The sequence below is a fragment of the Anopheles nili genome, chromosome 3 (genome assembly GCF_943737925.1).
Source record: "Anopheles nili chromosome 3, idAnoNiliSN_F5_01, whole genome shotgun sequence".
Taxonomy (NCBI): domain Eukaryota; kingdom Metazoa; phylum Arthropoda; class Insecta; order Diptera; family Culicidae; genus Anopheles; species Anopheles nili.
This window is the reverse complement of record NC_071292.1, coordinates 22,387,363-22,401,935: the sequence shown is the minus strand read 5'-3', so window position 1 is coordinate 22,401,935 and position 14,573 is coordinate 22,387,363. Positions and strand designations below refer to the sequence as shown.

Sequence of the window (14,573 nt, the reverse complement as noted above, 5' to 3'; positions counted from 1 at the left end):
TAAGCTTAAGAAAAACGGTAGAGTCCTGTCCTCAAAATCGCCTATTAGAAGGAAGGAAGGAGTTGCGTAACGCGCCTTCACCTTTACCTGTTGCTACGCCATCGCGAATAAACTCGAAGAAAGCTGATCGATGATGCCCTCTCCTGGAAGCGTCTCGTTCCACTCGCGAGGCATCCGTTATCTCCGCGGCCGCTTCATGCTTGAGAACGTCGAGACTGCCTTCGGCGCCTTGGGACCACGCGGTGCAACTAAACGCAGCTCTCGGGGACGCGAGTCGTCATTAGCATATTTTTGATGGTATGTACATTGATGTCATAATCGTTAGGATTAACTCCGCTGCCGGCGCTACCATTTGGCAGCAGGTTTGATTGATGATGGCCACCACCAACCAGCGTCTGGCCGCCGGCACCGGCCACTCCTCCGGTGCCACCGTACAGCAAGGATCCGTCCAAACCGCCGCTGTCGAGAGGATGCGTTCCGGCTGGGCTGAGGTAGGACGCTCCCAGTGGCGTTCCCGTTGTGCTGCCAATGGTGCCCGCGGTGGCCCCGCTACCGGTCAGCATACCGCAGGGCGTGTAGTAGGGACCTAATTTAATACTATCACCCGGTTGATTAACATTCGGGTGTAATTGATTCGTCGTCGGGCCTAATGTCCCTCCAGCGGACGGTATCAGGAGCTCCGATGGTCGTATGTCATGGTTAGGGTATCGGTCATACTGCGAAACGGGAAAGGGGTTGCGAATATTTAATTGATTTTTGATCTGGTAATTAATTTTCTGTTACGACAATAACATCGGTACACGACAAACATTATACAGTCCAGCCCAGCGGTTCAATCCGCAGGCGTCGGGGGAGTTTTCATTAGCGCGATACTTTATTTGCGTCCGAATATTAAGATCAGCGTGGGTTTGTGTCGTCAGTTGATGGATGGGATGCTGATGGAGTTAATTTTGACGATAATATTTGTATCAATTAAACATCTGTACTGTGACAGAAATGGATGCTTCAAGATGCTGTGAAGCAAATAAAATTTTAATTTATCAATAGATTACCACGTGAATCGATTCTGCAATGCCAAAGCAATTGTGGTCATAACATACGCATCCAATTTTCAGTTAAATTGAATGCTTATAAATATTGAAACTCTTAACGAACAGCGAATACTAACGTTGGTTGAAGATAAAGTAAACAGTTGCATTGTTGCAGTTGTTGCAGTTTCTAACTATACGCTTTTGGATTGATGAAAATGCTGCCATATAATGTAGCAACATAATGAATCATCCTGATCAAAGGTGACGCAATTTTTTGAAACTTCCTTGACCATAGAATATAAGAGAGAATCTATTCGGTATTCTTCGGTGTATCAAAAGCTTCCTTTCTATTGATGAGCTGTAAACGGACAATACAATCAAATACAGTCCTTTAGCAACATTGTCCCGATGCGAAGTCGACAACATGAAACGATAATTGACACCTAGCGACACCATGCCTTTCTACGACAATGTCGACTGGGTGGCTGGGTTAAGTTCAAAAGAGTCCCCAACTAAATGAGCAGGACCGGGTTCCATGCGGAAATACGGTACGGTTCGTGAAAAATCTGGCAGAAATTATTTGCCCGTAAAAAAGACATAAGCACAAGCATTGACCGGGCGCCTCCATTGACGAGGGTCGAAAGATGTAAGACGGGGCTGGCCTGCAGACCAGGCAGCTGGAAACGTGCAGGTTTTTAGATGATTTGGGCAATTGGAGGCCTGCTGATGGTGTTTACAGTTGTTTTCTACCGATTTTCGGTCCATAAAGGACCCTAACACGCCATCGCCTGGCGCCTATTTGTTGATGATTGTACAACTCGTCCCACCCGAACGTTTCGTCGGAATACGGCGGCAGTGACAGGAAATAGCTTCCAGAGTCTCTTTCATTTCGTGCAAAGCATGTCGTGTTCGGTACGCTTATGTTGTTATCGGTAACGTCTGGGCTTTTTTGTCCTGCGGTACATCTTGCGTTGTACAGCATCGATACGTACACGAACATTCCGCTCCCGCATCGGTCCCCATCGGTCGGTAAGTTCTCCGTGGGACGTACTGCTGTTCACAATGGTTCAACACGTCTTTTGACATGATCGACCGGCGTGGAGCAGCACACTCGGGGGCCCCAAATGGAAAATATTCCAGGCTCGAAATCGATTGTCTGTGCAGGCAACGGATGCATCCCACCGGACCGAGTCCCGGAAGTGGGCGAGATGGAACGAATTTCAGTGATGTTTTATTAATACGTGAAACCGAGACACGGCATACAACGGCACTAAGCAAGACACTTTTATCGGCTTGTTGGAGTGCCATGTTGGCAGGCACGTCGACGTGCTCAAAGAGTGATGGAAAATAGAAATTCTTCGGAATATGATCGGCTCAAATGCTCCCAATGTAATGGAGAAGAATTTGACTGTGCGGGTTCGAGATCGAGTCGCTCTGAATGAGATGGCCTGTAATGGTAGGCCATTGATTTCACACGAGCTTTGAATATTGATAAATTTCAATAGGATGCCAGCTCGGAGGCACAATGTTACCACTTGGCTAGAGGCCAGGGATGGTGTTATCACGTGAGAAACTGTTAGCTAAACGTCCTTTGTCTTTGTGCAATGCATGAATACATCAGGAATGATTTATGAATTGATTTGATTCGACCAATTAGTGTCATGTTGACGTTGTCATATGGAAATGTACGAATGAAATTGCTTCTACAATTTCCAAATAGCTCGGTGTATCTCAGAAGCACGCTGCTAAATGGCACCCGGTCCACAAGTTGGTGAGATGTTGGATAAATTATACTCATGCGATTGTTTCCTTGGCGAGAGATACTTTAAGCTAAGTGAAGTTAAATTTACCCACCAAAAACCTTAAAGAAAGTTTTCAAAGAATTGCAAACTCTCAATTACTATCTTTAACTCTTGCTTTTAACCCCTTGCGAAGGAAATAAGTTTCCGCGCTATACTTACAAAGTTCCCATTTGGCCACTTGGAGGAGTTGAAGCTAACGCTTTCCGAATCGTTCGAAGCTGCTGTAGCATGAATGAGCATGGAAAGAGAAAGGAAACCCGTTACAAACAGAAACAACCGATAAAAGGCAAGCAAAGTGAACGCAAAGAAAAAGTATACCGCAGCTTCATTGAAATAAATTTCTATCAATCGCGCCTTACCGAACTGGGCGGGTATCACGTCGGGGTCTCGCTCATCTTCCATGCCGTCCGGAACGCCCAGCTTCTCGTCCCGCGATCGTCCATCGACGATCAGTCCACATCCGGTTCCGGCACCGCCGTATCCTCCACCGACGCCACTGTTGCCCTGCTGCCAACGAGGGCTTTGTTTGGTAGCCTTCTATTGCCATTAGTACGTTTGCACGCGGTCCGTCCGATCGCAACGTGGTCAGCCAGATGATGAAAAATTATACGATTCCGCAACGCAACGCGGGTTGATTTGATGGGGGGGTGTGGTAAGCGTTTATTTAACAAAAAAAGAAGAAAAAAGCAAACGTTAAAATAGTGCGCCAACAATGGGGCACCTCCGTGGGTGGAAATGGCTGGAAAAGATTGCGGAACATTACCACAGCATACCGCCAGTTTACCACAGCCAAACAATCCAGCAAATTAATCTTATTGAGAGGATTTCCTTTTTTGTGTGCTCCACTGTACTGGGTAATGCTCATAAAGCGTAGTTTGAATGAACAAACAATAGCGATCCGATAGTCAGGTTTTAAAATGATTGAAAATGCACCACTAAATGGGTTTACTTTCACGCCATTGATGGTGAATGTAGTTTTTCCAGTTACGCATTAAATTACAAACTAAAAGCAAAATGTACAAACCAAACAATAAAATACCCCCACAGCATAATAATAGCAACGGCATATGATAGCATGATCGAGAGTGTATAAAAACGTTTAATAGGGAATTAAGTAATGGGAAACCGTTCATGAATTTCATGTCAGTTTTAGCTGTTGGACTTTTGCTCTCTAACAGAATACTACTGTACCAGTCAAAACTGATGCTACAATGAGTAGGCGACGCGTTGCTAATCAATCAGCCTACTCGGACGAACATTCCTTTTCGATGTTTCCGCTAACTTAACCTAATTTCCATGATATGTCTTCTTGGCGAGTTTCATTTCACGCCCGTCCTTGGCATTCTACGGAAGTGAAAGCCAGAACGTCCTTGCTGGAGGGCATTAAAATTGAATCCATTTAAATTCTTGCGGCCCAACACCAGGCCTCCCTTTAGGAGCACTGTTCCGTCCAGGACCTGTCATAAACAAGTTCGCGTTGAGGCGCGGCATTTGCAACGTAAATTTAATTTGATTTCCACGGTATGTTTGTGCGTCTGGGGTTTGTGTGCCTGGTTTGGTTTGAAAATAAAAAAGCAAAAGGAATGAAACCTTGCGATTTCGCTAAACCTCACCAAAGCCAAGAAGTTTTGACATCTTGTCGTGTTTTTCCACCAGCGCAACAAGGATACGCCGGGCCGCGTTGCGTCTTCTGGCCACCAAACGCACCAACACAAGATGTACTTTCTATTGTTTAATGAACGAAACATCATTCAATTATAATGGGAGGGAGCGTGAAGCGTGAATTAACGTCTGAAAACAAAATGGCCCGCACTGGCGTGGTAAAGATGTGCAAAATGAACCCTCGAGCTGTGGACATTTTTCTTTTCGCGCTTACCCGCGCACCCTATCCGCTCGTCGCGTGCGCGCGGGACTGATGAGTTTTTTTTTGTATCATGCTGCCGTGTCCCCCACCCGCCCTTTCGCAGCAATAGATCGTGGCGAACATGTCCTTCAAAAGAATAATAAAACTGAAATAAAACATCGAACTGATGTCGTCAGTCGTTTGCCGCCGCCAGGCCGCTGGCGGGGAATGTTGAACCGAACCACTTTTTCTTGTTTTTTTTTTTCTGTTATAACTTTCCTGTCCTTCACCACCCGGCACGTGGGTTTTTGGGTGGGGCGTTCTGGTGAGCGCCCGTGCTGGATGCTGGCAGGAAAGTGAAAAACGAAGATTTAATTACGCCCGGAACAAGACGCAGGAAAGCGATTTTTCTTTATTCGCACATTTCGCCCTCGCGCGACACACAATTTTCACCGCCCGGGGAACGGGGGGGAGGGGGGCGTTTTGCAAAGGGCTGGGGAAGAATTTTGAAACCGGCTTCCCGTCCCCTTTCACCGTGGCACCTTCTTACCCCGAGGCGCGGTTAGCGCGGTTGGCGGAACCGGAAAGTCCTTCCGGTTTGTTGTTTTCAGGCTTGCGATTTGCTGTTCCTTGTAATAGGGCGCGAGCGCTCGCTGGTGGAATGAAAATTTCACAAACTGTAATCTGCCACGGTCGGGAAGAATCGCGACTGGCGCTTAAGCGTGGCTACGCGAAAGAAAAAAAAAAGCACAAAACGAAAAGACGAAAAATTTTGCGGAGAGTAACCGGTAGTAACGCTAAAAGACAGAACCACGCCGGGAAGGTGATAGGAAGCGCTTTTACTAGCGTTTCTCTTCCCTCCGTAATGGCCAGATGGTCGTTTGGTGGTGGTGGTGTCGTGGTGGCGTGGTGTTGTTGGCGCTGCTGGTGCTAATGGTTAGCGAAACAATGCCGAAATGGCTAAATTACGAGCGTACAGCGCGACGAACGCTTTGACGGCGGATTTTAATTGCATTTAATCTAATTTTCACCCCAACACCTTTGCCTGACCGGGCTGAGTGTGTGTGTGTGTGGGGGGGGGGGAGAGGGAGCCTGGTATTTCCACGCCAGTTAGCGTCGGCATGGACGAGGATAGCCCGTCAGGACCTCGTCCAACGTGGGTGGGAAGTTTGATGGAACGGGCGTACCGAGAACGCGTCTAAACCCACGTCAGCCGGATTGGGTTGAGGAAGTTTATCCCTGGCGTAACGGTTCTTCGGCGCCGTAACGCGGTCCAGGACTCGGGAAGATCTCGGTGCAGACCGGTTTTGCAGGATGCTGCAGCAGCCAACTGCAACACACTGCAACGGAACGGAACGTATACCGCCGGAGGTGCATTGTGTGTTGAAAGATGAAAAATTGTTTCTCGTCCAATTAAGGACGGCTAGGACGGGGGTGTTCGTTACAAACTCGGCACCGGAAACGTAGCGCATTCGGAGTGGAGAAAGAAAACATGAAAATACCATCACTAATTCGCGTTCTCGGTGGGTCGGTTTCGGTGAAATGCCCCTGTTTCGTCCGGGTTCTCCAGCAAACGGAATATGCAACGTGGCGCACGGCTGAATGATCCGTTGATCCGGAAAGGTGCAATAATGGAAACGATTTCAGCTCTCCAATTGCCATTCAAACAGTGCATTATCCCGAGCTGAGCTAACGAACCGAATGCGCTGCTACGGATGCTATTTTTTTCTCTCTCTCCTTTGGACAAAAAACATCCCTTGTACAAAGCAACACGCCATGCAGTGGGCGGTTCGGGAGCAGGAAGCTTGACTTATCGCACCATAATGGTTAGTTTATCGTTTGGATCGTTACCTTCGTTACGGAGCGTTTAGTTGCAATTCAAGAAACGCCAGGCGCATTGCAAATTATTATATTAATTCAAACGGGTGTAATTAACAGCCACGTACCTAATTAATAAGCATGCTGCTGACCATTCAGTTTGCATCAATTGTTAAAGTGGATTCGGAGTGCAAAAAAAAAAATCCAACAAACCAGGGCGCACATTTCACATTCTTTTCAAAGTGTGACATTTTACACCACCAGCACGTTCGGGGGAATTGTTTACTTGCAAGAAATGTTTTTTTGCACGATATCTCGCATCGAATCTGCCATTTCCACATCCGGTTGTCACTTCTTGTTATTGTGATTTTTCCCTGATTTTCCGGATGGGGAGGGGGGAGTGTTTTTTTTATTGCAGAAAATGCACAAATCATTTTCTGTCACCCGTTGTCATGCAAATGACAGGCGATTTCTTGGGGACTGCGTCGAAATGAAAGAAAAACACGTAACGCGATATCCTTGGCGGTAAAACATGCACGTACGCCGCACGTACAATCACTCACTCGTTGTGCTTCGCGCTTTGGGTCGAGATTTACCGTTTCGTTTTGCTTGCACTCACCGTTTTCCGAACCCGTTAAGGCAGGTGATTTGAAGATGCGAAAAACAAGATAAGAAATGACACAATATCACGACTTTTGCGCTTTCACGAGCAGGTGCGAGCGGATTGTTGCCGGCGCGTGAGTGTCAAGCACGCGTGGACTGGGAAGCGAGCAGTTCTAGTTTTTCCGTTCCGTTCGGAAGCTCATCGAGGGGCGGAAAAAAGATGTGATATCACTGTTTGATGTTTTACACACGATACCATTGTTTGAAGGCATCTTTCTTGAACGACGTCAAACCGGAAGGTGCGCATCGTATGTGCGACAACTCCGACTCCGGCAGTGTGAATTGATAAGTTCTGTGGTTAGAAATGCAGAAGAGGCAACAGGGTTTTGTAGATGGGGGTTATGAAAAATATGTTACGCTGTAAAACATGTAATGCGTGAGTCGCCCAAACTGTTATCAATGTTAAGCTCACAAAATCAACTGATGTGGCATATAAACATTGTATTTAAAGATTAAAAAAAGAAGTTTAAAATACACTTTTATAAAAAAAAGGTAAAAGAAGATACTGCACCAACCACTTTCACGATAGTTTGTATCGGTAAGGTATCCGACGTAGCTTTTGTGTTAATTTAACTTATCAACTTCCGTTGCACACGTGATACGTTTGAACGAGAACAAAGCGGGGAAGATGGCACATATTTCCTGTTTTTCCTTGGTGACTATCTACCATATTGGTGGAGCAAGGTTGGCTGTGGTTGCTAGGCGATACAATCGGTACCAAAAATTGTGACATAAGCCCAGGTGGCTGGATGTGGAACGACTGAGTGCAGCTAGAGTGATGGTGAACCTCGTTTGCTTACCTTGGCAAGGGTATCCTGTTTGCTGTTTCCTTGCTTTGAATTACTAACTAAGTCATTACTAACGTTTGTTATGGTGGTGGTGGTGGCAGTCGCTTTGATGTAGTACACTCGGACGAAGATAACGAAACAGAGCACCAGCAGCGTCAGCAGCACTCCGAACAGGATCGGCGAGATACTATCGAGCGAGTTGCTCGTTAGCACTGTCGCGAAATGTAGACAGGCGGGAAAGAAAGTTAGTGGGCGAGAAAAAAAAGGGAAAAGAAGGGGCAAAATTCCCCACGCACATTGAGCCACACGTGTGCGGGGAAAATCATGCCCAAGCGGAAAGGACGATACGGCGACGAGCGCCGGTACGTACCGGTCCGGTTTTCGGCGCTGCTCTCGAGATAGAAGTCCTTGACTACGACGCCCTGGCTGCGGCCCTTCTGATTGACGGCGTAGATGATGGCTTTCAGTGGGTTGTCGTCGCCGATGTCGTCATACGCGGCCCCATAATGAATCAGGTTCTCGAGTGATTCCACCAGAAAGTACGGCTCGTCCGGGTTGGTAACGTTGTACCTGTGACGGATGCAAATGGGAGCGTGGAAAATCGGGTGAAACGCGGGATGGCGCGCAGTCCACCCACCGGATGTATCAGTTGACAGGCGAACGTCGCGCTCGGTTTAATGACACTCGGACGATTATCGGAATGCAATCGAATCGAATGCGCCCATCGGAACTAACACTTCAGCGCTTCAATCGCGCCACCGTGTAACAGTTTGTCACGGTAGCGATTGTGCATTGTGCGCTTTGTGTGGCGGATGTTTATCGCAGTCACGATTTCGACATTATCTCGCATAATATTGTCGGCAAAATGGCGGCGGTGGGAGCGTGGCTGGGTTGCGCCGATTGGTGTTGTATCGTTTGTCGCCGGTACAAATGGCGCGGTGTGCTGGAGATACGTTTCCTTTGCGCGGAAATTGATTTAAACGACTCGTTGAAAGGGCACATTGCGATGAGAAGTGCAGCAAAATGCAGCAATAGAAGCCCATTAGAAAATGTGATTGCCTACCCGGGCTAAGGATTGCATTCGTTAGTATTTGCTGCAAATCACAAACAAATTTGTTTGTTTAATATGCCGTGGTTTGCTTGCAAGGTTGAATGCAAATGCTGCAGCTGAGTTTATACTGCACAAAAAACGATATTTTATCGAACGAAATCAAACTGCTTCAAGGATTTTTTCTCTTCTATCAGCAAATAGAGAAAAAACAGTAAAGTTTATTACACCATAAACAAGGTTTTAAAAAGTACTGTTTCAATTTCTGAAAAAGTAAACCATTTTCATTCAAGTAATGGTTTTTAAAATGTACTGACTTTGGAAATGTTTTAAAATAAGTTGTATTGATTCTATTGATTAGACAACTTTTTAAAATGTTAACAATAAAAGGTTTCATTAGCACTAACGCTTCGGCAATATCGACACAAAAGGTAATCTACTGAAGGTAGTCATGCAGGCCAGAATAAATCAATAGCTTCCCTTCCACTACATAGCAATAGCACTATGTTTTCCAAATTGATTTCCCTCATACAGATGTCAAAAGAGCCCCTTCCAATTGAAGCTTCCCTGGGTGGCGTCATGCAACGCTCGAAGCCACCTGCCGGACAGACCAAAGACATCATGCCAATCTTCCCTTGCCACCGCATCGCCTACACAGCACATCAAGTAATTTGAATAGCTTGTTTGGCGTCGCTGCACCTTGCTGGTTTACCGGGGGGGGTTTTTCATTTCACCGCATCGGCATTTGCAATTTCTCGCCAGCGGATTCGGGGCCTTCGAGAGCTGCAGGGTTTCCGGTTTTCCTTTGAAGCTTTTTGTTCCATCCGGAATGGGAAAACCAGGCGCAAGGTGATAATGATGGAGTGTTTCCTATTGTTGGCAGCTACAAGTAATGCAACACCCCGGAATGGGACGCGGTTGCTGCGAAACGCTACACCGAAAGTGGAAGTGATTTGTTTGCGTGTCCAGCGCATGGGAAGGAGCTCCCGTACCGGAAGTGAGCCGCGCGAGAGAACCATCGACGAGGGTGCACTGATTGTCAAACACATCGAGTAGGTCGAATTGCACTTCAAACACACTCTCACGCCCGGGACGATTCGATTGCATCGCAAGTCCTCGAGTCAGTCTGTCGTAGACAATGCGCCACATCCGGTGGCGGAAAACGGTTCCTGCTGCAGGAGTTGCCTTTACTTACCGTACACGGCCCGTGCGGCTGGAAATCACTTCGAGGATGAAAATTTGCGGTAAACCTCCGTCGTACCCGGGCAGACACTGCACTTCAACTGAATGCTGCGTTTGATTGTTTATCGAGCAGTTTTTCACCACCGACGGCAGTCCTGCGAATACGCGCGTGGATGGCGAGAGGTTTTGCGAAAGAAGGTAAGTTCCGTAAGGGTGCATCGCTTATTTACACGAGCAAGCCGGAGCGGTGCTTACCTGCGAGGACGACTTGGAAGAAACACGGCCAATCCTGGGTTCCCACTTCGTTCTCACCCCAGCACGTAAGCGTCCCGTAGTCCTGATCGCTGACCGGCATGTAGTTGAGCAGGCTGACGGAACCGTTCTTGACGTAGCGATTCTTGGCTATCTTGAGCGTTTCGCCGGAATTGTTGAACTTCCAGTTGAACTGTCGTGGCGGTGGGTCGGCGTGCACCTCGCACGGAATCTGCAAGGACTCGCTGCGGAATGCACCGACGATGATGATTCGATCGGTGGCACAAACGGGCGCATCTGTGAATGGGAACGACCGCGCGAGGGCACGCTATGTTGGTTAGCCATGTAGCTCGACGGGCTTTGTTGCCGGCGAAACGTGACGCTTCCGGTGCCACTGTTTGCATCGTGTAAATGCGACGTCGAAGGTTGTTACGTCGACGTTGAAACGGGTTGGAAAATTTCTTTAAATTTATCGAACCCTTAAGAGCAAGCACCCCGGAGGAGCAGCTTTGTGTTGGGATTGTAATGTTCATATATTTTTTTTAAGAAACCCTCAGCAATTTTCCAGGAACGGTACAATTGAAAAATGCTCTAAATTCATTGCAACACAAATCTAACAAACCCAAGTTAGCTTCAGCGACACAAGAGAGCGTAATTTTAAAACTGTTTGAAAAGAACCATTTCCTTCCGCGGCGCGTCAGAAGACCATTCGCCAACGACGAGCGGGAAGCTAATCAGGCTCACTGATTTTGTTAGCTACCTACGCTACCGTACTTACATTTGACCCGCAGGGCCAGCTGATTGCTGACCGTTTCCCCCTCGGCGTTGAATGCACTGCACGAGTAATTTCCGGACGAGTTGCGGGTGACCTTTTGCAGCACCAAACTTTGATTGGACCGTATCACGCGGGCGGTGGCGTTGTGCGTTATCATGACGCCCTGCAAACGATGTGCGATGGAAAGCGAAAAGCACAATAGTAAGGGTGAAATAGTTCCTGCGGCGTAGATGGTCGACTCGGACGATGGGTGGGCTTGGGAATGGGTTTTCGGGTGTTTCATGGTAAGGCGCTATTTGTCGAAAGTTTAATATCTCATCCGTCTGCGCTGATTAACCGACGCGAACTGTGCGAAAGGAGACCACCCACCTGGGTGGTGTGGAAAGCAGTTCTGGCACATCGTTCGTCGGAAGGTGTGTTGCGGTTGGTGGTTGGATTGCGTTTCGCCAGCGGATGCCCCGTGTGGAATTGAAACATCTTTTACGACCGGTACATCCCGGTGGGACTTCCGATCGGAAGGGAATTGGCACAACAATGCACACCGCATAAGAAGCACAGGGTCTTCGAACGTAGAGAGGGAACTTTCGAAAAAGCAGTGCTCGTGAAAAGGAGCCACATGCCAAGCCCAACCGGAAACGGGAACTTGGGTGCAGCCAGGGAAGGAGCGGAAGGAATTGACCATAAATAACACTTACGTCGTGTAGCCAGTGTAATTTTCTCCACGGAGGATTCGCCTGGACGTGACACTCGAAGTAAACATCGTCGCCTTCCTTGATGTCGTCCGCCGATAGTGTGGAACCGAGCCCGAGCGACACAATCGGTGGATCTGGACGCGCGAGATCCGAAAGATTGAGCGAGCGAGAAAGCGAGATGGCGAGAAAAGAAAAACAACCACCGGTTAGCAGTGGAAGGACGCAAATGTGGTTTTGGTGTTGGACGGCAGCGGGGTCACGCGACCGGAGACACCATCTTGTGAACAAGTGAAAAATAAAACTCTAAAACAGAACGAACACAATCGAACCTGTGTCCCGATGGGACCAGCCTTTTTCCGGTGGCTTCTTGCGAGCGAGTGTGCGTGGTTGCAGTCCTTTACCACGATCCTAGATCGTTTGCCGAATGTCACATACCGTATTGAGCCCCAATTTCGCACCCGCACCGTGCTTTCCCGCTCGGCCATTTTGTCTAACAATGGCGGGTGGCGTAAAGGAGATAAATCATTCGGGCTAATCTTTTAGGTACTTTTTTTTTAAGGGCCGTCCGCCGGCCAAATCGATAAACCAGGATTTCATTGGTTTGCCCAGTTAGAACGCGCCAAATGTTTCACGAACACATGCGCCGACATACGAACGCCGAAAGTGCCGGATCGGTGAAAGTTCTTGAGACAGTTTTGGCGTCGCTGGGCCTTGCCTTGCTGGGTTAAGAGTACACGCTCGTGCTCGTGCGGGTGCCAGCGGCTGGTGTGGGACGTGCGCAAGGACAACGGTTGGACCGGCGGGAAGGACCAAGATATAACGCTATTAACTCGTTTGAGTCGTTCGCTTTCAGTAGGGTGAAGAATTTGTTACTTCATTGTGATCAAGATATTAAGTAGATTAAGGATCGACATTTTCTCTCGAACATTGAACCGAAGCGCGGCTTTGGATCATGGCACTTTGTGGGGCTTTTTTGTGATTAATTTTAAAGTATGTTGGTACATCCTGGATTAAAGAGCTAACGATTTTCGTTTCAGTTTTAAATCTCAGTTTTAAAACACCATCAATTCAAAGTAAATTTTATGGAACTTATGTTGAATTCAGGATCGATTTCGTGCTGCAAGCTGTGTTCAATACCTATACATGAGCTTGACAGTTTTAAGTTAATAAAAGCCGGATTTTGGATTGAAATTTTTTTCACAAAATTAGTTAAAAGAGCTGCAATACTTTAGGACAAAAATACAATATTAACAAAGCATTTAAAGTTAGAATATTGTAAATATGTTTTAAAGTTAACACGATGTATATTTTTTTGCTAAATTTATGATAATTAAAAGCGATTTTTTTCCTGCTACCAAACCCATATTAGTTTCCACCAATTACACTCCCACAACTGCTTCACTCTGTACCGAATGGAGGAAAATCTACCCGCGGCCGATTGAAGCTCAATGAACTATGAACCGAGCTACAATGAGTTTGTCACAATGCTGCGAAGTGCGGACAACGAGGTTTTTTTCCCCTTTCTCGATGCTTTTACCGATGCGACCCCAGAACCGGTTTTGGGGAGTGAAAAATATATCCTTTTACCCGAGGCTTACCCGGTAGAGAAACTGTTAGCGGTTAGTAATGCACTTTCCTGTTAACGTAGTTTTCCCTGTTTTTGTCCCACGGTACGCGGAGATAGTGCTATTTTTTGCCCAACCCCCGGGACGCATTAGGGCGATCGACGAGAAAAATCGTCCCTTTCGATCTGGTCGTATGTAAGAAATTCGCTTCACCGATGGCATGGTTATCGATTCGGGGCATCCGGCTTGCTTCCTGGTCGCCAGCGCTTGGCCAAGCCTGTTGGTGGGGGATGAAAAATTCAGCACTCTGCACTAATATCATAAATAAAATCTTGCATTTGGGTTAATCGATTGGATTTGGTGCTAAGCTTGTTCGTGAGAACACGATGTACGCGAGATTGTAGACCAGGGAGCGTTTGAGCCTTGGGTTTGCAGTTGGCCCGCTGCAGCATCCTTGCGGCGAAAATAGCAGCCCCGGAATATTGGCTGGCGAACGTGAGTCTACTTGTTCATTCTATCTCCCACGTGTGGGTGGGTGTAAGTGTGGGCGAAAAGGTTCGACTCGTTGCGATCGAGAGAAAGGCATTTGTTTCCCAAACCATCTGGTCCGTCTTTGGTTTTGCAGCATGTAACGATGCAAATTCAGGATAGAGCGAATGGAGCGGAAAATCGAATATTTAAAGTGCATCAGGGCAATGCAGTGCCGCACGTAGCACATGCGGAATGTTGCTTTGGGGAGTGATTGCAATGACACGGGTGACGATGGGACTCGAGATAAACGAGCCATTTTGGAGAGTAAGCAACACGGTCACCCGGAAGTAGTTCCGCTTTCGACACATGCTAATCTGCTGTTGTTGTTGGGTGAGCGAGCTCTGTCAATGTGAATTATCGGCAACAGATAGCCACAAAACAGGGACAGTACAAACAAAATAGAACCGTTATATTTATTTCGCTACGTAGTACAAATTCTCGAAACATCAAATATGAACTTTATGTGACACATTGAATCGTTATCGGATGATAAGCTGCGTTAGTATCATTCCGATCGTGATAAAAACATCCAGCATACTTTCGCAAACAGCAAATTAGGCGGACTAAAAATAGTTTTCCCATT

At 47.2% G+C, this 14,573-nt stretch overlaps 1 protein-coding gene across 1 annotated transcript in view; it reads right to left on the bottom strand.

Moving 5' to 3' along the window:
- Positions 1-248: 248 nt before the first annotated feature.
- Positions 249-14,573, bottom strand: part of LOC128723905 (hemicentin-1-like) — a 161,268-nt gene continuing 146,943 nt past the window's right edge. The window contains exons 9-17 of the mRNA XM_053817670.1: positions 11,898-12,028; positions 11,206-11,365; positions 10,431-10,724; positions 10,189-10,330; positions 8,316-8,515; positions 7,958-8,157; positions 3,193-3,370; positions 2,993-3,054; positions 249-716 (exon numbers count right to left, since the gene is read on the bottom strand). Of these exons, the coding sequence (XP_053673645.1) occupies positions 249-716; positions 2,993-3,054; positions 3,193-3,370; positions 7,958-8,157; positions 8,316-8,515; positions 10,189-10,330; positions 10,431-10,724; positions 11,206-11,365; positions 11,898-12,028 (1,835 nt within the window). The remainder of the gene's footprint in view (positions 717-2,992; positions 3,055-3,192; positions 3,371-7,957; positions 8,158-8,315; positions 8,516-10,188; positions 10,331-10,430; positions 10,725-11,205; positions 11,366-11,897; positions 12,029-14,573) is intronic.